Source organism: Monodon monoceros, unplaced genomic scaffold, assembly GCF_005190385.1.
Source record: "Monodon monoceros isolate NGI ecotype Baffin Bay Population unplaced genomic scaffold, NGI_Narwhal_1 Super_Scaffold_21, whole genome shotgun sequence".
In the NCBI taxonomy this organism is placed as follows: Eukaryota; Metazoa; Chordata; class Mammalia; order Artiodactyla; family Monodontidae; genus Monodon; species Monodon monoceros.
The window spans coordinates 55,613,110-55,638,066 of NW_021703778.1; the positions used below are offsets into that span (position 1 = coordinate 55,613,110).

At 38.5% G+C, this 24,957-nt stretch overlaps 1 protein-coding gene across 2 annotated transcripts in view; it reads left to right on the forward strand.

The window, feature by feature from the left end:
- Positions 1 to 2,650: 2,650 nt before the first annotated feature.
- SCG3 (secretogranin III) overlaps positions 2,651 to 24,957 on the forward strand; it is a 38,710-nt gene continuing 16,403 nt past the window's right edge. The window contains exons 1-10 of one of the 2 annotated variants that reach the window (XM_029238441.1): positions 2,664 to 3,154; positions 3,851 to 3,903; positions 4,403 to 4,448; positions 4,544 to 4,759; positions 9,470 to 9,612; positions 10,439 to 10,588; positions 13,481 to 13,658; positions 16,137 to 16,253; positions 19,942 to 20,025; positions 21,855 to 21,992. In XM_029238441.1, the coding sequence (XP_029094274.1) occupies positions 3,064 to 3,154; positions 3,851 to 3,903; positions 4,403 to 4,448; positions 4,544 to 4,759; positions 9,470 to 9,612; positions 10,439 to 10,588; positions 13,481 to 13,658; positions 16,137 to 16,253; positions 19,942 to 20,025; positions 21,855 to 21,992 (1,216 nt within the window). In that variant the 5' untranslated portion in view covers positions 2,664 to 3,063. Of the gene's footprint in view, positions 3,155 to 3,850; positions 3,904 to 4,402; positions 4,449 to 4,543; positions 4,760 to 9,469; positions 9,613 to 10,438; positions 10,589 to 13,480; positions 13,659 to 16,136; positions 16,254 to 19,941; positions 20,026 to 21,854; positions 21,993 to 24,957 lie in introns of both variants that reach the window. The other variant, XM_029238442.1, reaches the window with a different exon arrangement.

Below are 24,957 nucleotides of genomic sequence, written 5' to 3' on the forward strand. Positions count from 1 at the left end.
GCCACAACAGTGAGAGGCCCGTGTACCGCAAAAAAAAAAAAAAAAAAAAAAAACAGTGGTCATGAGTTAATGATTATTGAAGTTAGGTAATGAATTCAAGGAGTTTGTTTCAGTATTTTTACTCCTTTTGTGTTTGTCTGAAATTTTCTGTAATATAATATGCAATAATAATTAATATAAAATTTTTCCTCTAATAAATATAAACAAGTTCAAATATCTCTATCTTCAAGACTCAGCACAAAAGGCATCTTCTATACCAGTGAATGAGCATACAACAATCAAACCATGTGTGTGTTCACACATATACAAACAGCATTGACAAAGTCACTGTGCATTGTATGTTGTCTATTTCATGATCACCTGATCTGTGTCAATGACACTTGTCTTGCAACTTCAACATATATTTTTATATTATTCAATGTTTATAGTGTGCTTACACACAATAATCAAATATTTTAATTTTTTATTATTAGGGAAAGATCTTCTCTTTGAAACCTTTCCTGATCATTCACTCCATTATTTGCACCCCACCCGAACTCTGCACGTACAACAGGGAACCCATAACACACTCTCATGTTTATTTGCTCACTTACATTTAAGTGAGATCAATGTGTAGCACATGAAACCTATTCAGTAAATAGTTGTGGTGGTGCTTGTTATAATCACAGTCCTTTCTTTCAGGCTATAAGACCAGCAGTGACCATACCTTACTTATCTTTGTATACCCAGCAATTATCTCAATACCTGGTACATTTTGAGTACTCAATAAATATCTCTTAAATGAATGAATGAATAAATGAAACTTCATCTCTTAAATGAATGAATGAATAAATGAAACTTCATCTCTTAAATGAATGAATGAATAAGTGAAACAACTTAGGATTACTCCACTCATAGACCGATACTACGTCTGGCAGAAACATCCGTAAGACTGAGGAATGTAAATGACTCCATGCCTTACAGTTTACTCAGTGCTCCACAGCTCCTTTGGTCAGCAACAGAACATGTTCTTAGATTTAACACAGTCACTTTGAGTACAAATGGCAGAGAAAAGTCAAATACCTTTTTCATTTTTGGCAAGCAATGCATCGTGCTCAATAGCCATCCCTTCCCTTAATTCCATCCTGAGTCCCTCCCAACTGCAAACATACACTGTGGGGAGAGGTAAGTTAAGGACAGGACAAAGGATGCAGTGACGCTGAGGCGACAGAGTAAATCTCAGTGACTATTTCACCTAATATTTGGTAATGTTTATGAAAAGCTGAAAACACTTCATAACTTATTTTTTAGGCTGTGTCAAAATATTCCTGGCATCAAAATGATTTGATCCAGACATGTACTCAATTGTTCTCCACAATTACACTGTAAGGTAAACAGAGCCTGCCACCTCTATTTTAAAGAAGAGGAAATTTGCCCTTCACTTGGCTGGGATTTTAAATTGGGAGACAATATTTTTCATGCAGCCTACTGGAATATTAATGCTATGTCATCACTGCCAAGAAACAACTATTTGTTTCGAAGTAGGTGTTAGATCAAAAGTACTCTTTAGATTCTTAAAGAAAGTATTTGAGTGATATCCAAATTCAAAGACCTCCAGAATGAGGGAGATTCATCTGTTTATTTTTAGGTACTTGAACAACTAACTGGCTCCTTGAAAAGCAGGGGTGCAGAAATCAAAGGCCTGCGTGTGCTGAATTCTTCTCTTTGGTCATTATGCAGACTAGTTCCCAGCATGCCACAGTCCAAAGGAAAGGGTCCAAGCTCTGTTTAAAAATCAGAGACTAAACAGCTTACTCAGCACCCTGCTCACATTAGTGTTGCTTGTATTCATCATTTTAAAGTCTTTTGATAGCTCCTTTTATGCAATAATCTTAGGCTTCTGGGAATATTCTCAAAATATAGGAAGAACCTCCCTGACCTAGTTATGATGAAAAATGCTTTTCATGACTACCCACTCTCTTCAAGGAATGCTGGAACAACCAAGTCCTTAGGCATAATTGAATCCTAGGGAAGAATTTTACAAGTGCTGCTTTTTTTTTTCTTTTTCTTTTTTTCCTTTCTTTCTTTGAAGAGGGGTTTCCCACGGTGAGGAAGGGGAAATTTTTTTATTGAAACTGGCCCCTATTGCTCACCTACCCTGGACTGATGAGGATATTCACCCTTAGGGGAACAGACGATGATTTTTGTTGTTGTTCTGTTTCCTCATCTAGGAGAGTAAGAGTGTGCTGCAGCAATCTATTTGAAAGAATGTTCCTTAAATATCCCAATTCAAAGGACTCCATAGAGCTGAGACACAAATAAGAGCACCAAGGGAGCCCTGGTACGTCAACCCAAATCACAAAAGGCACGGCTTTTCTAAGAATATAAGAATTATATCTACCTTTTAGGTACAGAAGGTGGAATGGAAAGAAGGGCTTTTTGGAGAAGGTATCCCAGAATAATCTCTAAGCAGAACCCCTTGCACAAGGTTATCTAGCTTTCCTTGACAGGTGCACGGGCAGAGAAGGCATTTGGTCCCTGAGGTAACGTTTACTTGGGAGGTTACGACAAAGATGTGCACGTTTACAGCAATCCAGGTGACCGTGAGCGCAGGAGCACCCCTAGGACTGCGGCACCGAAAATACGCTAGCTAGTCTGTCGTCCTCCCCGCTTCCACTCGCTGTGGGGATTGGAGCAGCTTCCGAGTCGCTGACACCACCCCTTCCCGCCTCTGGCTCGCAGGGAGCATGCGCTTCCATCCTCACTTCCTCTCAAGAAGGGAGCGAGAATAAGGTGACGCCCTAGCCGACCCGCTGACCGCTCCGCGTCACAGGAACTTCAGCACCCACGGGGCGGACAGCGCTCTCCTCCACCTGAAGACCTGAGTCCCGAGCGCCCGGAGTCTTTCTCATCCCTTTACCCCGGAGCCCCAGAGAGCTCCACCAGCTCCGAGCCCCCGCCACTCGCCCTCCCTGCGCCCGCCCTCCTAGTTCTTCCTGTTTTTACTCCTCCTTTTCATTCATAACAAAAGCTATAGCTCCGGGAGCCCGGCGCCAGGCTGTTTCTGAAGCCAAGCGTGGAAGAATGGGGTTCCTTTGGACCGGCACTTGGATTGTGGTGTTGGTGCTCCACAGCAGCCCAATTCAAGCTTTCCCCAAACCGGCAGGCAGCCAAGGTACGTGGACACTTTTCTTCCCACCTCCCTTTTATTTCGCCATGAAAAGGTAAAGCTTGGTATAATCCGCGAGCTGTAAATCACCTTGCCTCATTTTCTGATCACGTCATATCCGTGCATATTGACAGAGAAATCAGTTCGAATTTAGAGCCAGAAGACAGATTTTCCTCCCTCACTTTTTACATGATAGAACAATAACATAAGTTGTTTTGAAAGATCTTATTTTGAAATTGGGAGGGGGTGGCTTTCCCGCCTAATATATGGCTTGGTTTTTGGTTTTTTTGTTTGTTTGTTTTTTTCCTAGCCATCTTACAACCTTTCTCAGATATTCTATTCATAAAACGTGCAGTGTATGAAGAAAGCTTTTAATGTGCCAATAATACCAATCCAGACTATGCTCTGTCTAGTTGAAAACAGCTGGTAAACCAAGTGTTAGAACAATATGTTAGATTTCTGGTCAAAAAAAAAAAAAAAGAAAAAGTGTAATTCTATTAACTCAGGAAATACACCAAGATAATAAGCAAGGCAACACTGATAATCATCGTTATTGTATAATCTTGATAATCTCTGTTAATATATATATTTGTTTCACAGTCATCCAAAAATATTTCTCCTTTTTTTTGAAGATTTTATTTAATGAGACATATTGTCTTTCCAATGAACAATTAAATTTGTATTTGTGTGTGTTTATTCTAGACAAACCCCTACATAATAGAGAATTAAGTGCAGAAAGACCTTTGAATGAGCAGGTAGGTCAGAAGTAAAATTATAAATGCTATTCCATTTTATTTTAGTTATTATTATTTAATGTAACTATGCCGCGAATTTTTAGCCATTTTGAATTCACAGACCTCAGGAGCTTAATAATAAACATTGAAATTATGATGGGAAATATAATTTTGGTAATTTTTATGTCCCAACAGTTAAATATAGAGAGTTCAGTATAATGCAAAAAGCTGCCTGCATAATAAGCCAGTAAGCTCAACATCACATCCATTCTATTGTAAGATTTCTTTATCAGAGATTTATCTTTTACCAATATTATCAGAGGGAATTAATATTTATAGACCATCTGCCCTTTATTTTATCTCATTTAATCCTTATGACATACTTTGAGATAGAAACTATTAACTACATCTTACAAACAAGAAAGCTAAATCCCATGGAGATTAAATTATTGAGCTGTCATATTTGGTAAGTGGTGGAGTAATGACTTAAAACCAGGTCTATCTCCTGTTTCTTTCACAGATTGCTGAAGCAGAAGCAGACAAGATTAAAAAAACATACCCTTCAGGTAATAAGAAATTACATTGATGTTAATTTAAATAATGTAGGCTATGAGAAGCTTAACTAAAACGGATATGCCTGGTTTGGGGGCTTTTCTTTCAGAAAACAAGCCAGGTGAGAGCAATTATTCCTTTGTTGATAACTTGAACCTGCTAAAGGCTATAACAGAAAAGGAAAAGAATGACAAGGAAAGACAGTCCGTAAAAAGTTCTCCAAATGATAATAAATTGAACCTGGAAGATGTTGATTCGACCAAGAATCGAAGACTGATTGATGATTATGATTCTACTAAGAGTGGACTGGATCATAAATTTCAAGGTAAATGAAGAAAAAGAAGTTTTGCTACCTATTTTCTCTAATTTGGAGTTTCCCATTATGGGTTAAGAGAAAGTCCTATATTTTAAAAATATCTCTTACACACTTACAATCCTTTATTAGTCATGTCCAAAATTGAGATAAAGCCCAAACTTACTGATAATGTGCAAAGCTCCAGCTCCACAGAAGCCCAGATTTTATTTTCTCTTTAAAGGTTACTTTACTGATGCTTTGAAAAAAATTTAAATCTACTCTCTATATTTTATGTTATTGAATTCATTTTAACATTCCAATTTAACTATTAGTACAAGCAAAATGTCATAATTCTCAAACAATTAAATCAAGAAAATACCCCCCCTCCCCAAGTGGAATATTCGTCACTCCCTTTTCAGTGTTCTCTTCCTAGCTATATCCTTTCTCCCTAGGTCATTCTAACCTTTCCACGGCTTCAGTTACCATCTATATCCTGATGTTTCATATCACTAGCCCAGAATGCTCTGAACTATAGACCTATATCTAGCTAACTACCGACTTATCTTCCCTTGGAAGTCTCAGATGCACCTCAAACTTAACATGTCTAAGATTAAATTCATAATTTCTGTACACCTTACAACTTAGCCCTCTTTCCTCTAGGAAAGGCACTACTATACATCCAGCTTTTCAAGACAAATCTATGAGTCAAACTATTTTTTTTCTTTACCTCTCAAATTCTAACCCATGAGTCTTAGCAATTTTATCTCCTATGTATCTCTCAAAATCTTTTTCTCTATCCCCAATCACCTCCATCTTTTTCCAAGCTCTAATCATGTCTCATTTGAATGAGAGCAAAATCTTCCAATGGATCTTCTAGCATTCGCTCTGACCCTCTCCATCTTATCCTTCATGTAGCAGCCAGAGTGATCTTTTCAACACACAAACATGAGCATGTCTCTGTTTTGCATAAAACCTGTTAATAGATTCCCGTTTCTCTTAGGATAAAACCCCAAATCCTTAACATGGCTTCTACAGTCCTACATGGGCTGTCTACTTCCCTAGGTTCATCCAGCGCACATGATCTGATAGAAACCTTATTTCCTTCCTTCATGGCACTTACTGCAGTTTGTAATTTTACATCCTTGAGTGTGACTACTTCTGATTTATCTTTCTCTCCTAAACTCAACTGAAAACTCCATGAGAACAGAGACGGTGTCGTCCAAGTGTCTGGAGCTCGTGAATTTGTTGCATGAATTGATAAATGAACAAATGCACAAATAAAAGGATACATGAGGGAATAAATTAACTATTGTACCTAGGCACTGAGGTCTTCCTCAGTGTGTCTTCCATTCTGAGTACTGGTGCTTAGGAGTGACTACAGATTTTCTTATGTGTCTTAATTCTTTTCCACGGACCACAAGAGAATTATACTGATTATCTCGGTCAGAAAACAACTGCCAATTAAATTAGACTTTTATAGGCTATTGTAGGCTGAGGAGAATTCAGAAGTGTGTTTTATATGGATGGCGTGGGGAAGATGGTCTATATTTTGACACATTTCATATTGTATACTATTCAGGGAAATGTTTTGGGGGTTTTTTTGTGTGAGGGTTTTGTTTTTGTTTTTGTTGTTTTGTTTTGGCTGTGCTGTGCATGGCTTGCGGGATATTAGTTCCCCGACCAGGGATTGAACGCGGACCCATGGGAGTGGAAGCGATGAGTCCTAACCACTGGACCACAAGGGAATTCCCAGGGACATTTTTTTTTTTTTTGAATTCTACTTTTTAAACTAAAACATTTGGGCTAGAAATAAATAGGCACTGGGCATAGCCCCATGAAAAATAGATTTAACCACTTTGATTGAATCGACCGTTTGATTTAATAAAATAAAAAAATAGTCTAAAGTTTGTTTGACTGCATTTTTTGGTCAGATGGGCTGTACATGCAAACAGAGGCAGATCTGTTTGTGATCTGATCACTAACTTGAGCAACTTATGTTTAAATTGTTCAACATTTTATTAACATGTAAATAGGTTCAGAACTACCAAGTGCTAGTTTTGATGGTTCCAGGTCTACCCTAGGGGTCATTTTAAGTCCACTTGAGTATACAGAAAAGATTCTTGGAGAGAATGATATGAGTGAATTGCTGATTTTCTCTCATACCCTGGTAATCCTGGAACCAGAAGGTTTGGGGCCACTCGGGTGACTAGAACCTCAGAGGTATGCAGACTTACATCCCAGAAGGGAGGGCAAGGGGCTTAACTTCTGCAGGGTGCTTTTATACCTTTAGGAAACCTCTAAATGGGCTTGTGCTATAGGACCCACCAATTCTCCTTCTCAGTGTTTTCTACAGTATGTATGATTCAGGATTTTTGTAAGTTTCTTATAGGAAATAGTGCTTTGTGGCTCCTGTGTGCACTCACCAAACAAATATTCATTGAGCAATTACTATGTATCAGTCTATGAGCTAGACAGTAAGCTCTGTGCAGTTAGGGACCACATCTAAACTCCTTATCACTCTATTTCCAGTCCTGGCCCATATTAAGACTTTAATACAAATATATTGAATAAATGAAGGCCAAGTGCCATATTAGATGCCTGGAGATTCAGATGTAACTGAGCAGATGACAACTTTGAACAAGGCCCTTTCGCACCCACTTAGAGTTGTAAATGCTTTAAAAACTTATAAATATTGAACTCATGTTTGGTTTCCCTCTGAGGTCTGTATAGGAGGGTGAAATACCCCTTCACGAGCAGTAGAGAAGCCATTCTGAGTAATTCTGTCCATTGTAGAGGAGTAGGGGAAATCACTGGAAGGCAAGGAGCATTGCCCACCTGCTCAACTATCAACCCCATCTAGCAAAGCTCTGCTAGGGGAGCCTGAAGTTCCTGGCTCAAGAGAATACAGCATTGCAGAGGAGGAAGCTGTTTCTTCAGAGTGTTGCTAATGTTCTTCCTGTTGTGAAGTAAATGAACTGAAAAACAGTCATCTCATTTATTTTCCAGCTTCAGCAGGCAACCACTGTTCTTCCTTTTTCAGATCCCGAGGGATAAGTGGGAAGGGAAATAAATGCTTCCACCTCTGCCTAGACCCAGGGAAGTGTCTGCTCCACATATTCCCGAGAGTCTGACTTGCAACCCACAAATGGAAAAATCAGACCTAAGTGATAGTGAGTCTCTGCTCCTGAAAAACATGGGTGATGAGCCCAATTTTCAGTCAGCCAGGAGGGGAACTGATTTTACAGGGTTTTCTAAGGGACTTTTCTGCTCATTCGTCACGCTGGTACACAGGACTCAAAGGGCTCACAGCTCATGGGTTGGCCAACAATTCAGCAATCATATACTGTCAGAGAACTTCCAGCCCTCTGTGTGTACTCACCCTGCTCATTTTCCTAAGCTTCTTTCCAAACAGCAAGAAGAGGACATTCTGCCTGAGGCTGCACATACTTCCAGCTTCATAGAGTCTAGAAGAAGTCTATGAATCCCCAGGAGCTATGGAAGAAAAGGAGAGAATCAGAATAGAAATATGTACTAGGTTCTTCTTTCTTTGAGTGAATATGATCAGAATTATTAGGGTAGGATTTGGCTAGGGATGCAATGTCTATTTTCTCTAGAAGATAATTGTAGTTCCCTTATTTCAGGTACAAATCTACGGTTCATAAAACTACGTTAACTTTCATACAATGCTTTGCAATTTAAAAGGTGCTTTTACATCTTATTCCATTTGATCCTCACAATCCCATGAAATAGATACTCTTATTAACTTCCTTTACAGTGGTCCAAGGATATGTAGATAACAAGAGGGATCACTGGAGCTAAATTTCTGATCTTTCCAAGCTGCCTAGAAGTGACAGGTTAAGTGCCTTGTAAACTTGCATGTATGAATATACTGTTCCATGTGGTATAGATTGGAAAAGACCAATTAATTCCTGGGAGTGCTCTGTGGACATAGTGCAAAGCTTCCTTGCCACCAACCCTACTGTATCCTTCCTTTCCCTCAGGAAGGGCCCTTGCTTTAGTCTGGAGTAGTCCTGCCAAATGTATTCCCAGGAAAGCCAAGGATACATATCTGCGAGCTTTTCTGCTGAGATTTACATAGATTTACATATTGTTTTGTGCAAACCTGTGATCACATTTCAAAAGCTTAAATTCCAGGCACATAAAATAAGTTCCCCATTCTCTGGAGAAAGAGGCTTGTCTTAAGCTGCCTTACATAAAGGTGCCCTGACACATACTCACAAGTAAACAGTTATTCCAGGTAAGTCATAAAATCTTCAGTACATACTCTCTGATTCTGGGTGTAAGGCAGGTTTCCCCACCCTCAGCCCAGGAATTTGCCCGCAAAGGGAGTACATGTGCAGGTAATACCAATCTACTCTTGTGGGGAAATGGAATATCAAATTATATAATATATAGAAGGGTGCTTTGAACAATACTGCATACTATCTAACAGTATTTTACTTTTTGTACTATTAGTGCTAAAAACGGAGAGGCCTTTTGTGTTATTTTCAGATCTTCCTCTTATAATCACATAAGAAGCTTTCAGAATTTCCATTATCATCCTAGGTTCTTAACTTGAAGTCAAATTTTATTTTAAACCAAGAGTTTACATGGACTAAGCACCACCTTAAACATATTCCAAAAATATTTGAGTGTACAAGATATAGATTATAAATCTAATGTAATCCAAGAAATAGGTCTGTGACCACCACAACGTGAAGTTGTGATTGCTCTGTCTAGATGATCCAGATGGCCTTCATCAACTAGATGGAACTTCTTTAACTGCTGAAGACATTGTCCAGAAAATTGCTACCAGGATTTATGAGGAAAATGACAGAGGAGTATTTGACAAGATTGTTTCTAAACTGCTGAATCTTGGCCTAGTAAGTCATATGCATGAGAATAAACCAAATCTTAGGTTGGAATATGCTAAGGAGCCAAGCCACTTCATTCAAAGAGCCAAATGTTTATAATGCATCTACTTTATACCAGTCGCCATGGGTCTCGAGGACAAGTAGGACACCATTCTTTCCCTCTAGGAATTTATGGTTTATCAGAGGCACTAGACAAGTATGCAAGTGCTCACGATGCAAGGTGCGTAAGAACCACCTGAGTGGTTCAGTGTGCCAGAGGGTGGATTATATCCAGTTATGCAATAAGGAAAAGCTTCAGAGGAGGAGGTGTTTGAAGTGAGCTTAGAAGGATGGTTAGGATTTAACCAGCAGGAGTTTAAAAAAAAAATGTGTTAGATGAGAAGGAAATAAGATGTGCAAAGCCACACAACGATTGGGAAGCCCTAAGCAATTCAAACTGACCCTGCCCCAGCTTGGCTCCCAGATACTAACACAGGCCTGGCAGGCTTTAGGAGAGCACTAAATTTGCAGGTTTCAAAGGTTACCTACTATGACCTGCAGCTGAGGACTGAGAAACAACCCTCAAGTTGTTTCTCAAATTAAGTATTCTGTGGGTTCCAACAGATAGGACTGATGCTTGCACAATGGGCCCAAAGCCACCTCTTCCCAGGAGTGCTGAGCAGTTACTGTGAAGGCCAGCATGTAGTAGAGGCATAATCAAGGGATGTTCAGAAGAGGGACCAGAACATTCTCTAGTCTTCTAAAAATATGTGTTCAACTAAAGAGTTTAGTCTAGAATTTGTTTTAAATCACAAAAATGGGAATAACAGTTATATGTTTTGACTCTTTATAACAGATCACAGAAAGCCAGGCACACACACTGGAAGATGAAGTTGCAGAGGTTTTACAAAAACTGATCTCTAAGGAAGCCAACAGTTATGAAGAGGAACTCAATAAGCCAACGAACAGGACTGAGAGTCAGGCTGGAAAAATACCGGAGAAAGTGGTATGTATATGCAAATGTATATGCATCTATTATGTATGTGTATATGCATGTGCATGGATGTGTGTGTATACTTGTATTTGTATATAATTAACACAGTCTGCGTATAATTAGTACTTCAGTTTGTGCCAAATAAGAATTGGGGTATGTGACATTTTTAGCCCACTTAAAATATATACATTGATGAAATACCAATGAGTTAAAAGATATAAATGAACTCCACTTTGAAAATAGTATAAAGATGCATGTTATATGACATAGTAAAGATTATGCCTTATACCCCAGAGTAAAATAACGCATAATATTATGTGAAACGGTTATTTCACATAACAGTTCGTATAATCACAGTGCACTGGATGCAAGTATTTCACAACAGAAGTTGGTGTCCAACTTCTGTTCACAGTGGATGTCTGTCACAGTGGATCATCTTCTCCCAAAACCCCAAAAAAGAAACTTGGGCTGATTTGATCCTTTTCCACACCAGCTTTTATATTCCTCAGAGCTAGTTGCCTCATGCTGCCTCTCTGTCTACCCTGTGTCCTTCCACCTGCTCCTTCCTCTTTCCATTGGCTCAGAGGCCTGTCTGTCATCCTTTACTTAGACTTGCCATTCACTTGTCCTTGTCCTTGCTGGACTCCTTGCCTCTTCATCTTTTCTTTGGCCTCGGCCAAACTACTAAAATCATTCTTTCCTCCTTGAATTCCTTTTTAACCTTCTAGATGGAGCTAACTATAGGAGGATATAAGAGGATATCAAACTCCTCACCTCTCCTTTCATTTTCTCCACCAGAGCACCCATACCCCATGCATGGCTCTCCAACATCCTATCCCAAATACAAGGAAAAAGGGTATATAGACTTATGGTCCTATTTTAGGGAAGGCTAGAAAACAGAAATTGGTATGGATTGTTTTTGTTTTGTTTTTTACTGCTAGCCAAAAATTCTCCTTTGTTCTCCCTACTTCCAATCCCCACCATCTGCCATTTTTAAAAACAGCTTTTGAAGATCCACCCACCCTAAAAAAAAACTATCCAGATTTATCACAGAACTCATGGCTTTTACTCACACTTACCAATCTGAACTAAAACTGACATAGCAATATTCATGATCCTTCACTCCCATTATATACTCCTTACTTCCCATCTCTAAAATGTCCATATGCTTGACCTGCTCACTCATATTATCTCAATGCATAAATGCAAACAAAATATTCTTTCAGTAAATGTTTATTGAGGTACCACCTATGTACCAAACACTGGGGATAAAATGCTCGTTTAAAAAGATACAATCCCTGCTCTCATTATGCTTAAGGTCTAAGGGAAGAGGTAGATGGTCTTCAAATAGTCATGTATTTTATTTTATTTTACTTTTTAAACAAATTTATTTATTTATTTTTGGCTGTGTTGGGTCTTTGTTGCTGCGCGCAGGCTTTCTCTAGTTGCGGCAAGTGGGGGCTACTCTTCATTGCGGTGCACGGGCTTCTCATTGCGGTGCGCGGGCTTCTCATTGCGGTGGCTTCTCTTGTTGCAGAGCATGGGCTCTAGGCGCACGGGCTTCAGTAGTTGTGGCACGTGGGCTCAGTAGTTGTGGCTCGCAGGCTCTAGAGCTCAGGCTCAGTACTTGTAGCACACAGGCTTATTTGCTCTGCGGCATGTGGGATCTTCCCGGACCAGGGCTCAAACTCATATCCCCTGCATTGGCAGGCAGATTCTTAACTACTGCGCCACCAGGGAAGCCCAGTCATGTATTTTAATTGTGACTGCATTAAGTACTCTGAGAAAAGAAACATGGTTCTACTAGACCTCAAAAAAGGAACCTGTCTTGGACTTAGGCTTGGGGAAGGCTTCCCGGAGGAGGTGACTTGAGCCAAAAACTGAAGGCTGAATAGGAGTTAACTTGTGAATATGATAGGCAGTATGTAGAGAAGGATGTGTGGAGTACCCAAGTAACTGAAACAAGGACAGTGTGGCTGCCACACAGAGAGAGCAATGAGAGATGAGACTGGGGAGGTGGACCCAGGCCAGATCAGCAGGGTCTTATCAGCCATGTACAGATTCTGATATTTATCATAAGAGCAATGGGAAAACACTGAAGGATTTTAAGCAAAGGAGTTACATGATCATATTTTTAAAAAGATAACTGGCTACAACGTGGAAAATGCAGGGTTGGGAATAGATTGGAAGGTGGGTGGTGTACCAGTTAAAAAGTAAGAAGTGAAGGTAGCTTGGACTAGAGTGGGGTAGTGGAGAAAGTGAGAAATGTATAAATTTAGGATAAATTTAGACAGTATGGCCAATAAGGATACTGATGGATCGAATGCAGGGAAATGAAGAGGCAAGAAAGGCTCTTACATTTCTGTCTAGTTCACTCAGTGGAGAATGGATCATTAAGATAGGGAACACTGGACACACATCAGGTTTGGGAAAAAGAGTCTTGTGTACCCTCCCAGCCAGCGTTTAAAATGTCACCCAGGAATCACTAAGGTATGATTGCTCTGCTAGTATTAGACATTGTGACAGGCTTTCCTGTATCTTGGCACCATCCCTCTTGGTAGATTCTATAAACTCAAAGCTCCCCTCCTTGGTGAAAGGCAGTTTTATGAAGAAACACTCATGAGAACTGGTGGAGGGAAACTTGGCCAGAGCAGGAACCTGTCCATTCTCCCCTGAGCAGGAGCCAGGGTCTTCAGGTAAAGCACCTGTCTCTAAATCCCAATGATCTTCCCATGTAACTAGATGCCCACACGCCTGCAAAAGAGTTTGATCCTGCAGGAGCTTACAAAGGAAGAGATATTCTTGCACTTCAATTCAAGCGCGTCACAGAGGAAAGAATCATCCTGGATTGTCATCAGTTCTAAGAAAAATGTTTATTTTGTATTGATTTTTCCCCCACTGTAGACTCCAATGGCAGCAATTCAGGATGGTTTTACTAATGGAGAAAATGACGAAACAGTATCTAACACCTTAACCTTGACAAATGGCTTGGAAAGGAGAACTAAAACCTACAGTGAAGACAACTTTGAGGAACTCCAGTATTTCCCAAACTTCTATGCACTACTGAAAAGTATTGATTCAGGTAAACATTGTTTTCCGACCATGTGGAACAGAAACAGTAATTCCAGGAAATGTGTGGGTGGGGTTTTTTTCTTCCTGTTTTCAATTTCTAAATTCAACCATCAATGACGTATATTATGGCCTCAGGGAAAATAGTTCACATTGATTTTTTTCAAAAGAAGTGTACTAGCCATGGAAATATTTAGGAAAGGGTAATCAGGAAAGGTGGAATTTCTGGATAATTTAATCTTCATGTTAACAGAGGGCTCATTTATTTGTTCAATAAACAGGTATTGAACACATGCTGTGTTCCTGGGATTGTAGTGAACCTTGTACCGATATAGAGATGAATCAGAGTGTTCCTGGCCTGACCCAGTTCAGCCTCAACTTTTATTGCAAGTCTCTTTTCAAAAAGGCTTTATTTTCCTCTCTTAGTAAGAGCAGTGTATGGAACATAATTTATTATTTTTGATTCAGAATTTTGCTTTTTAGATATTTTCAACTTGTCTTCAAATGAATTGGACTAAACATTGGACTAATGAAGGTCAGGAGCCCAAAACACGCTTGGGAAATGTTCTGCTTTTTTTTTTTTAAAAAGTCCTTAATGTGTTGCTCTCTTTTCTTTTATATGTGCACCAAAATAAGTTGACTGAAGATTTCAGCTCATGTTTATTTTTGGTTAATCTGCAAGGATTAATGTGCCAAGGATAATGTGCCAATTTTCTGTTGTTATTGTCCATACAGCTGCCCTGCACTGCCTTATAGCTTTTCTTCTTCCTGTTTAAAGATTCATCGCCAGTTTGAACATTTGTAATAAAGACTTCTGTAATTGTAACATCTTTCCCCAAGAAGTGACCTTAGAGTAGACTTCATTTCTGGGGAACATCCTTTTGTCCTTCAATCCCAGACATTGGCCAGATGGCACCAGCCCCCCTGCTGGTGTCTGCAGGGCTTGTACATCTTGAGGGTCTATTCTTGCCCCACTGGTTGGCATATACCCAGCTCAGAACCTCTGTCATCCTGGTGAGTCACTTCTTGTCAGTGAATTGTATTAGCATAATACCAAATATTTATATGGATGTGACCTTGAGCAAATAATGTGATTGCTGAAGTTATTATTTACCTGCCCTTTTCCAGGATTTCTCTCCCGCACCTCTTCTCCCACCTTCCTCTCTCCCAACTTTGTGACTTTTGTGGTATTTTTAAGATTCCACTGTATGGAATATTCTTTATTTTGTGTGTTTTTATCTTTCAGTTTCCTTGACCCCATTCCTTATTGCCTTTGTTTTTATAGACTTTGAATTTAAATACTTACACTGAGGTCTTTGATAGTACCCATCTTTTTTACCCAGGGTCTGAACCAATTGAGAAAACCAAAGTATCTTTGCTACTGATACAGACCGGGTTGTAGAATGTAGCTTGGTGTGAGAGCCAGCAGTGGGCTTGTCTACTCCCTACCCTCAGTCTAGCTCTTGGAACAGCCAATCCTGGAAGAGTTTGAGTCTGTACAGCAGGCACATTTTTCAGTTCCCTGCCTTCCACTGTTCCAGGGGAACGGAAAGAAGAAAGATTCCAAATCCCCATCCGTCAAGAAAAGTAGACTAATGGCTGTTGGCTACCAACCTCATCTGTGAGGGGGATGAAAAAATGGAGGGAAAGGCTAGAAGTATGTAGAGAAAATCCTTCCTGGCAGCTAAAAGAATAGGGAAACAGTTCTCTAGCAACTTAGTTTTTCTTTCCTTCAAAAATGGAAATAGATTTTTTTTTTCTGATTTTAGAATTAATATAGCCACTGAACTATTATGGAATCATTGGCCATCTTGTTCTATCAGGATACAGAACAGTATGTCAAATATGAAGTTTCCAAGAAACTGTTAGTAGTGGTTGCTTATAGGAAGTAGGAGTTGTGGGGAGGGAGAGGAAGAGAATATTCCTTTCACTGTTTACTTCTGTACCATTGGAATATTTTCACTATATGCGTTTATTCTTTCAAATGAAATAAATGTTAGAAAGCAATATATACTACTGTTAAAAAATCAACATTCCATTTAAAAAATAAAGAAACATGTGTGTCCCTATTTCAAATATTAAGCTTGATTAATGAAAACAGGTCATTCCTTCCCTCAAAAACATACGACCAGAGTAGAGAAAAGTTGTTGGGTTACCAGTCTTCTAACTTTCCTTTTGAGTTTATATTATCTCAGGTTGCAAACTGTCTCTATCATCTACTCTATCAATAAAATATTTTAGATTAAGGTAAACCGTTTTGGAGAAGTTATAATTACCCATTTCTGAAAAAGTTCAGTATACCTGTACATTGTTCTGTATTACCAATCAAGTCTTGGGCTTTTCAGAAATTAAATATATTTTAGCTATAAATGGTTTAGCTATATATGTAGGGAGAACTATTTCAATAAGATGCTGTATTTCATAAATTAACATTGAAAGATGAAGCTATACTCCACTAGTCTTTAAAAAATTATTTTGTCCTTTTATATAGAAAAAGAGGCAAAAGAGAAAGAAACCTTGATTACTATCATGAAAACGTTGATTGACTTTGTGAAGATGATGGTAAAATATGGCACCATATCTCCAGAAGAAGGTGTTTCCTACCTTGGTGAGAGTCCTACCTCTTTTGTTTTCACAGTGGTTAGTTTTCATTGTCCAAAATGAATGAGAGGTTTGGCAACAATTATTTTACTAATTTGATAATTTATGCCAAAGTAGCCTGAATCATCTGGGTAATCAGAATTGCCCAGCTTGACAACACATACAAATAAAATTAACTAGACGTTTTCAGCTCTTTATATTTACAGATCCAGTTCAAATACAGACATTTCACCTTTGTTATATTTTGTCTTATTAACATTTTCTAATAATCTCGCCAGAGATAATATTATTAAAATTTGACTTTTTTTTTTTCCCAATTGTGTTTGCATGGTTGGGACAAAAAGAGTCTTGATTTTAACCAGTGCGGCCTGTGTGTGGTGAGGAGGAAGGAGCACTGAACTAGGCATCAGAAGTTCCGCTTCCTGGTCCCAGCTCTGCCTCAGACCAGGTCTGTCATGCTGGGGAAGGCACTCACCTTTCTGGACCTCAGTTTTTGCATCTATGAAATAAAGGACTCTGTTACCTCTAACCGGGGCTGGTAAACTACTGGCCATGGGCCAGTCTGTCCCATCACCTATCTTTGTATAGCACACAAGCTAAAAACAGCTTTTACATTTTTTAACGGTTGAAAAAAAATAAAAATAATAGTGTTTTGTGACATGAGAAAACTACATAAAATTCAAATTTCTGCATCCATAATCAAGTTTTATTGGAACACAGCTGTGCTTCTTTGTTTTAGTGTTGTCCGTGGCTACTTACATGCTACCATGACAACGCTGAGTAGCTGCATGTGGCCCTCAAAGCCAAAAATACTTACTAACTGGCCCTTTATAGAAAAAGTTCGTCAACCTTTGATTCCTTGAACTTTATAGATAAGCTTAAACAATCTTTGATTCTGCATGCAGGTTGTTAAAAGAAGAAAAGCCTTTTGTTTTCCTGCTTGGTTTAGTTAATCACCAAATACCATTCATCTCAGAGGTCCTTTGGGCAAAATGAACTCATGGCCCCTTACTCTGATCACTGATGGGGGAGGGAGAATTAAATGGAAGAGAAAATCTCATAGGATAGAGTAATCCAGAGTTGTTCTGTATAAATGCCATTTTTTTCTACATGAAAACTAGTTTTACTGTTTTTTTTCTGATTATAAAAGAACATATTTATTTAAAAAAATCAGTCAATGCAAAAAGATATTAAAAAGACAGTGAAAAAATGACTCATAATATATATATTATGTATATAATACATAATAATGTATGCGCACATACACATACATACCTATGTCATTTTTTTTCTTTTATCTTATTTAACAAAAAATGGGCTTAAGTTACACACCGTGCTTTGTGGCCTACTTTACCCACTTAATAGTAGATCTAAAACATTGTTTCAAATCCATCATTGTTTCATATCAATACCCTGTGACTCATATTTCGCACTTAAGTTATTTATTCTATGGAAATAAATTAGAGATGCCGCAAAGGCTGTGTGCAAACCAGGTATTTCCACTATTATTTATAGCTGTGCTGTCCAGTGTGATAGTCACATGTTGCTATTTACATTAACAGTAATTAAAATTAAGCAAAATAAAAAATCTGGTTTCTCAGTTGCTCTAGGCATATTTCAAGTGCTCACTTGCCACAGGTAGCTTGTGGCTACCATATTGAACGGCACAGAAATGAGTATTTCCATCGTTGCAGAAAGTTCTATTGGACAGCACTGGCTTATAGAAACAAAACAATAGAAATAAACTTGCTACCCCACAAGAGGAGACTATATAAATTATTAATTCTTATTTAGACTAAATTTTATTTTTTAATGTTTGCATTTTTAATAATTGTATGTTTATAAATTGTGTTTTGAATATTGTTTATAAACAATATTTTATAAACTACTTTTAATAATTATAGTGTTTATAAACAATAAATAAATAAATATTGTTTATAAAGACTAATGATGGGGGAATGTCCATGATATATTATTGAATGCTTAAAGCCATTTAGAATATGACCTTAATTTTGGTGTTAAAAAATGGATATGCATAAAGAAAGAAAGTTGGAAAAATAAAGTTAGAAAGAAATATACCAAAACATTATCTGGGCATAGTAAGTGTTATTTTTTCCTTATAATTTTCTGTTCATTTTCGTATATAACTTTTACAATCAGAAAATGAGTTGTATGTAGAGAATTTTTCTGTACAAGCATGTTGGCTTTTGACTGTCGCTGCCATGAAGGTACACCCTCAGACCCTCGAGGGCTCAGGGGCAGCATGGGTAGAAGAGAGAGGATTAACTAATCTCCTCTCCTCCATCTCAGCATGTGACAAACAATGATCAGTGATCTACCCTTCTGTTCTGGTCCCAACAATGTATGGTGACTACAAAGGTTGCCAGCTGTGGTTGCTATTTCAAAGAAGAAAGCAGAATGTGTCACACAATAGGATATACTGATTTTCTTCTCAAAAAGGGGTGGGGTAGGGTAGAAGGAAGAATTTTCTTGGGGAGAAGTAATACAAAGTAATAATGGACTCTTTATAGACTAATTGCAAAGAACTGCTTGTTTGCAAATAGCCCTGTCCTATTAGTAAGATGGATATGTGACTGGTTAAATAACTGAATACCAGGGTTGTGGATTCTAATTCATTGACTGCCTTGAGGTAGTCACAGTCTAGATTCCTATCTGGTAACACCTACAAGATGTTACTCCAAAGAGCAGAGTTAGGACAAAGACAAGAATACAGATTTCAGCTTAATATGAATAGAGAAATTCTCGCTCTTAAGACATCTAACATGATGGAGGGGTTAGCTAACCGTGGTAATCATTTTGCAGAATATAAGTGTATCAAATCAGTATGTTGTACTATACCTTAAACTTACACAATGTTCTATCTTAGTGAAAAAAATATTTTTTAAGACTAACAATAGAACTGGCTGCCTCGTGAGTTAGTGAGAGCCCTGAATGACAGAAATCCAACTGTTTGGCTTAAGCGACAAGGGAATTTATTTCCTCATGTAACTGAAAAGTCCAGGGGTGGGGGTAGTCCGGCTTCAGGTTTGTGAAGCCCACCACAGTGTGAGGAATCTATCCCTCCCCATCTCACTGACTTTTTGTATGTTGATTGATTCCAGATAAACTGCTCCATTCTGGAAAAAAGATGGCTGGTACAGCTCCAATCTCACATCCGCACAGTACAGCAATCCTAGTGGAGAGAGAGCCTCTTTCTCTTAGCATTGAATCTCACTGGCCTGGCTTTGAGTCATGTGCTCCTCCTTCAACCAATCACCATAGCCTGAGGGCTGGAGCAGCCAGGCCTGGGTTATTCAGCCACCAGTGGAGCAAATATGCTGAGAGTGGGAGAGGTCTGGGTTCTCCAAAGGAAAATCAAGGTGTAGTTACCAGAAGGCGTTGAGTAGGCCAAAACCACAGTTGTCCATTATAGGCCTCAATCAGAGTGGTCACAGAAATGTGGAAGGGACTTCTGCAGTTAACTAAGTAGGAAGCTGAACTTGAGGATCTCAAATTGTATGCCTTTCCATCTTGAGAGTCAATGAAATATAATCCATATCAAAGCCCCTTACTAGCAGTGCTGACATTGTGGAATTGCTGTTGTGCTATTTCTGGCGAGATTTAAACATTTTTAGGAAAACTTTGAAATGGTCTTTTAGGACATAAAATTTTATTTCTTCTCCTCCCCCCTCCAGAAAACTTGGATGAAACAATTGCTCTTCAGACCAAGAACAAGCTAGAAAAAAATGTTACTGACAATAAGAGCAAGCTTTTCCCAGGTATGATTTATTTTAGTATTTTTCCCCCAGCTTTTAGCAAAATAACCCTTTTGAGTGGTAAACCATGAACTTCAATAAACATTGATAAAGAATTACAGATTTCAAAAAGTTTGAAAACCTGAAATCCAACCATGGGATTAAGTAGCGATAACCTTGGCCAGTCAGCACAGAAATTTAATCCCAAGAAGCACTGAAAAGAAATGAGGACTTTACTGAAGCGGTGGCTGGTGGGCAAAGGTGAGAGCTATATCCCAAGTTGAGCAATCCTTCCTAAAATTCTCCTTTAGGTATCTTTTTCTCTCCCCAGATCACCACTGTCCCTTACCCTCCGTCCCCTCCTGCTGCTCCCTCCCATACTCTCCCCTCCCAGCTCTTCTTTCTCCTCTGGGACAGTCTGTGCCCCCGTGTGGTATGATTTATGCCCTTCTCTTGGTTTCCTCACTTCTGCATCCCTACTCATCACCCTGCTTAGCATGGCGAACACCACGGAGCAGAGCCGTGCAAAGGAGAATTTCAGGGATGAGGAAGGCGCAAAAAGAGAAAAGATCACCAACTCTTTTTTTTTTTTTTTTTTTTGGTACGCGGGCCTCTCACTGCCGTGGCCTCTCCCGTTGCGGAGCACAGGCTCCGGACGCGCAGGCTCAGCGGCCATGGCTCACCGGCCCAGCCGCTCCGCGGCATGTGGGATCTTCCCGGACCGGGGCACGAACCCGTGTCCCCTGCATTGGCAGGCGGACTCTCAACCACTGCGTCACCAGGGAAGCCCAAGATCACAAACTCTTATACTTTAATTTTGTGTCCCTATCACAGAAATTATGTACCTATATTTGATAGAATATACAGCCCTTTAAAATGATGTTTTCAAGCAGTTTTTAATAACATGGAAACATTCTTCCATAATGATGCTAATGACAAAAGCAAGGAACAAAATTGTGCCACAAGTATGAAAAAAAATGCATCAAAAAAGTATATATATATATACTACAACACTAGTAGTGGATGTTTAAGGAGACAATAACTGATTTTTCTTTTTTCCTATTTTTCTGTAGTAATAAACCTTTTACTGAAAAAAGAAAAAAGCTTATCATTAGACTGCTTGACATTCCTTATTTTACTGACTACAGGGATGCATTACCATTGTTTTCAAGGGGTTACCTACTTCAAGTTTTATGACTCTTTAATTCAATATAGGATTTCTGGAAGGAAGTATAGTTATCTTTAAGTGAGAAGTGAGCAAGCGTTATTATTGACAGCAAGGGTCCAATACTCTTCTTTGCATTAGGGTGACCAGGGATAAGGGAGTATGAAGAAAGAGGCAGGAGAGAAGTCCAGCCATAGCCCCAAACCCTTAGGTGCTACTCTGAGTAACAGACTGTTCTTCAAAAACAACATCAAGGAGAGATGGGGCAACTACAGAGTTATTTTCATTTGGAATCAAGACTCAAATTTACTTTGGAAACTGACCTATCCCACTTGAATGCCAACACTGATTAAAATAAGGAGAATAATCTACACTCTAATAACACAGTGTGGCAGAACAGAAAAAACACAACCAGAATCCAGAAAGCTGGGAGTGGGGGGTGTTGGCCCAGCTTTTCTGCTAACTCAACGGGTGGCCTTGGGCACATCTTTCCCCGCTTTGGGCCCCAGTTTCCTCTTCTGTGAAATGGTGGGGAGGGAGGAGTCACACTAGATAATCACTAAGATCTCTTTCAGCTCAAAAAATGATCTGACCTCAAACTACACCTTTTTAATAAAATGTATTTCTACACTAGGAATTAATTAATAGATAGGAAATAGGGTTATAATAGTGCACAATTTGATTACAGTGCCATCAGAGAAGAGTCATGAAGAAACAGACAGTACGAAGGAAGAAGCTGCTAAGATGGAAAAGGAATATGGAACCTTGAAGGATTCCACAAAAGATGAGGACTCCAACCCAAGAGGAAAGACAGATGAGCCAAAAGGTATGGAATTGACAGCTCTACGTTGACAATGAAATTGGGGAAGCAAAAACTTTCACTTGAAGGGTCATCTACAAGTCAAGCCCCACCAAATCGGAGAAATTAACATCATCTGTATACAGAAGATTCAGCACGTGGTACCTTTATTTGAATAGCAATTTTTTTTAATGGTCTTGAGTCTTCTGGAATGGCAAACTGGTTTCATCTTTTGATGGACTTTAACGTCCAATGGGCTTTTGCACTTTGGGAGGAACACTCATGACCATTTGTGCATTGTTCAATGTCCAATTTATGATCTTATGAATTTATTAAGCAATATTCATTTAAGCGTAATTGACACTCCTCTTAATAGTCACATACTACTTATTTAACAAAGTCATCAAAATTTATGGATTTAACAAAGCAAATTTTCTTAATCATTTATACTGATTGCAATCTGACACTTTCAAAGACTTGATTAAAAATCATAAATCAAATATATTACATTTCCTTAAATAACCTAAATACCTTAAAAAAGCAAAAAAGCACACACTAAACTAACCCAGTAATTATAAAACTTGTTTTTATCCTTATTCTTACACATTCCTGGGGTCAAATTTTTACTCAGCTCTAGTAAGTCTATATGATATAAATTCACATCTTCCAAGGTTTGAGAAACTTTACTATACCCAAAGAAAAAGACCCTATGAAGTTGCAAGTTCAAAGTCATTACCACTCTGATTTCAGGTCAGGATGCGGGATCTGGTTGCACAGTCCAATGTTTCAAGCCCCTTTAATTACAAAGTGTGCTGGTTACATCATAGAAAATTTATGTCTGTATCTCAGATAGATATTCTTTTTCTGAAACTCAGTGTCTTTACCAGAAGCTGTGAACAGATGGCTTAAACCTACTTTATTTTTTGTCATGATATATTGAACTCTTTGGTATAACTGGAACCCTATTTATATCTTTTTCTGTATCTCATTAGTAGGGTCATCTTGAGGTTTCCTTCCCTGGAAGCTGAGGGAATGGGTCATTTCTCTCTTGGGAGAGGGGGTAGCAAGTGTGACATTCAGCTAATTTATCATCTGGAAATACACCATTGGGCTCCCTTTTCATTGTTTATTATATATACTCATTAGTGGCAATGAACTGAGGGACTTCCCTTATTCCTTGCTGTAATATGATAGGAGACCACAAAAGCTGATCATGTTCATGGTATAGCTCTTAATTTTGAAGAGACTGCTTAGCCCTCATACAAGTTCCCAATCTCTCTTGCTCATACAGATAGAAACAGGTTCACATTCATACTTGATAATAGACCCATGCTTAACAGTGTCTATGTATTAAGTAGAAAAGAAAGAAGCTAGCTATGTATTTAATACCTTGTAACTTAATAACAGCAGTAAAAGTACAAACTATTTCTCTCTTATATTACCACTCTCTTTGTTAACACTTTATATTAAACTTCTCCATTTATGTAAGTTGTTCCAGTTAATGATGATAATGACGACGATGATGATTTTTCTGTTTAAATTGGTGTAGCTTGGGCAGTAACCCTGCCTCCAAGTTTCTCCTTTGTCCTTTTTGCCCTGTACCCAGTGGTTTTTAAAGCATCTATGCTCTCTGGCAACAACAGACTATTTTTTTTTTAATTGAACTATAGAAAAATGTTGTAGTAGTTTTAGGTATACAGCAAAATATATATATATATATATATATATATGTTTTTTCAGATCCTTTTCCATTATAGGTTATTACAAGATATTGAATATAGTTCCCTGTGCTATACAGTAGGTCCATGTTGTTTATTTATATATAGCAGTGTGTATCTGTTAATCCCAAACTCCTAAACAGGCTATTCTAGACCTACTCTGAGTTTTCCTGTCCCCCCCCCGAAAAAAAAAAAAACTTGAAATCAATTCTCCTTCAAAGAGTTCTGGTTCCTTTATGTAGAAAATATAGAAAATCCAACCTGAGTTACATGAGTTCAAATGAGTGGTGATGTTGGCCAAATGTACTGCTTGTATTCCAGTTATTGGGACTTTTTGACACAGGGCCGAAAAAGAAATTTTTTCTTAATATATCAAGTTCATGTCGATTTTTCCTATCTCACGAAGTTTTAGATTATTACACCCCTCTTCTCTCTAGGATGGATTTCATAGACCACCACAATTTTCTCCTATATTGACATTACTGACATATGAACTCTAATTGTTTGGTGGTAGCCTATTTTGGGAAAGGTTATGAGGTTGCATCTGGACTCAGGAGGAAAGAATGTTGCGATGATTAATTAATAATGTTTGTCATGGGCATGGAAACGGGGAATTGGTGATATATGTGTCGCTTTTGCTGGCCAGTCATGCTGCCTTGATGTTTCCAATCAACCCTAGGCCCACTTTGGATGAGTGGTAAACTTTTTTTTAATATCTTTTAAAAATTATAGTAAAATATACATAACATAAAATTTACCATTGTAGCATTTTTAAGTGTACAGTTCAGTGGCATTAAGTACATTGATATCATTGTGCTACCATCACCACCATCCATTTCCAGAACTCTTTTCATCTTGCAAAATTGAAACTCTAAACTCATTAAATAGTAACTCCCCATTCCCCCTCCATCTTCAGCCCCTGGCAACCACCATTCTACTTTCTGTCTCTATGACTTTGACTACTCTAGGTACTTCAGATAAGTGGAATCATGCAGCATTTGTTCTTTTGCTACCAGCTTATTTCACTTAACATAATGTCCTCAAGCTTCATCTATGCTGTAACGAGCGTCAGAATTTCCGTCCTTTTTCAGGCTAATAGCCCATTGAATGTATATACCACATTTTGTTTATCCATCTGTTTGCCTTTGGACACGTGTGTTGCTTCCACATTTTGGCTATTGTAAATAATGCTGCTCTGAACAAATATCTCAAGACTAAAAAATATTCAATTTGGGCAGGGGGAATATTCCTAGAAGTGGAATTTCTAGATCATA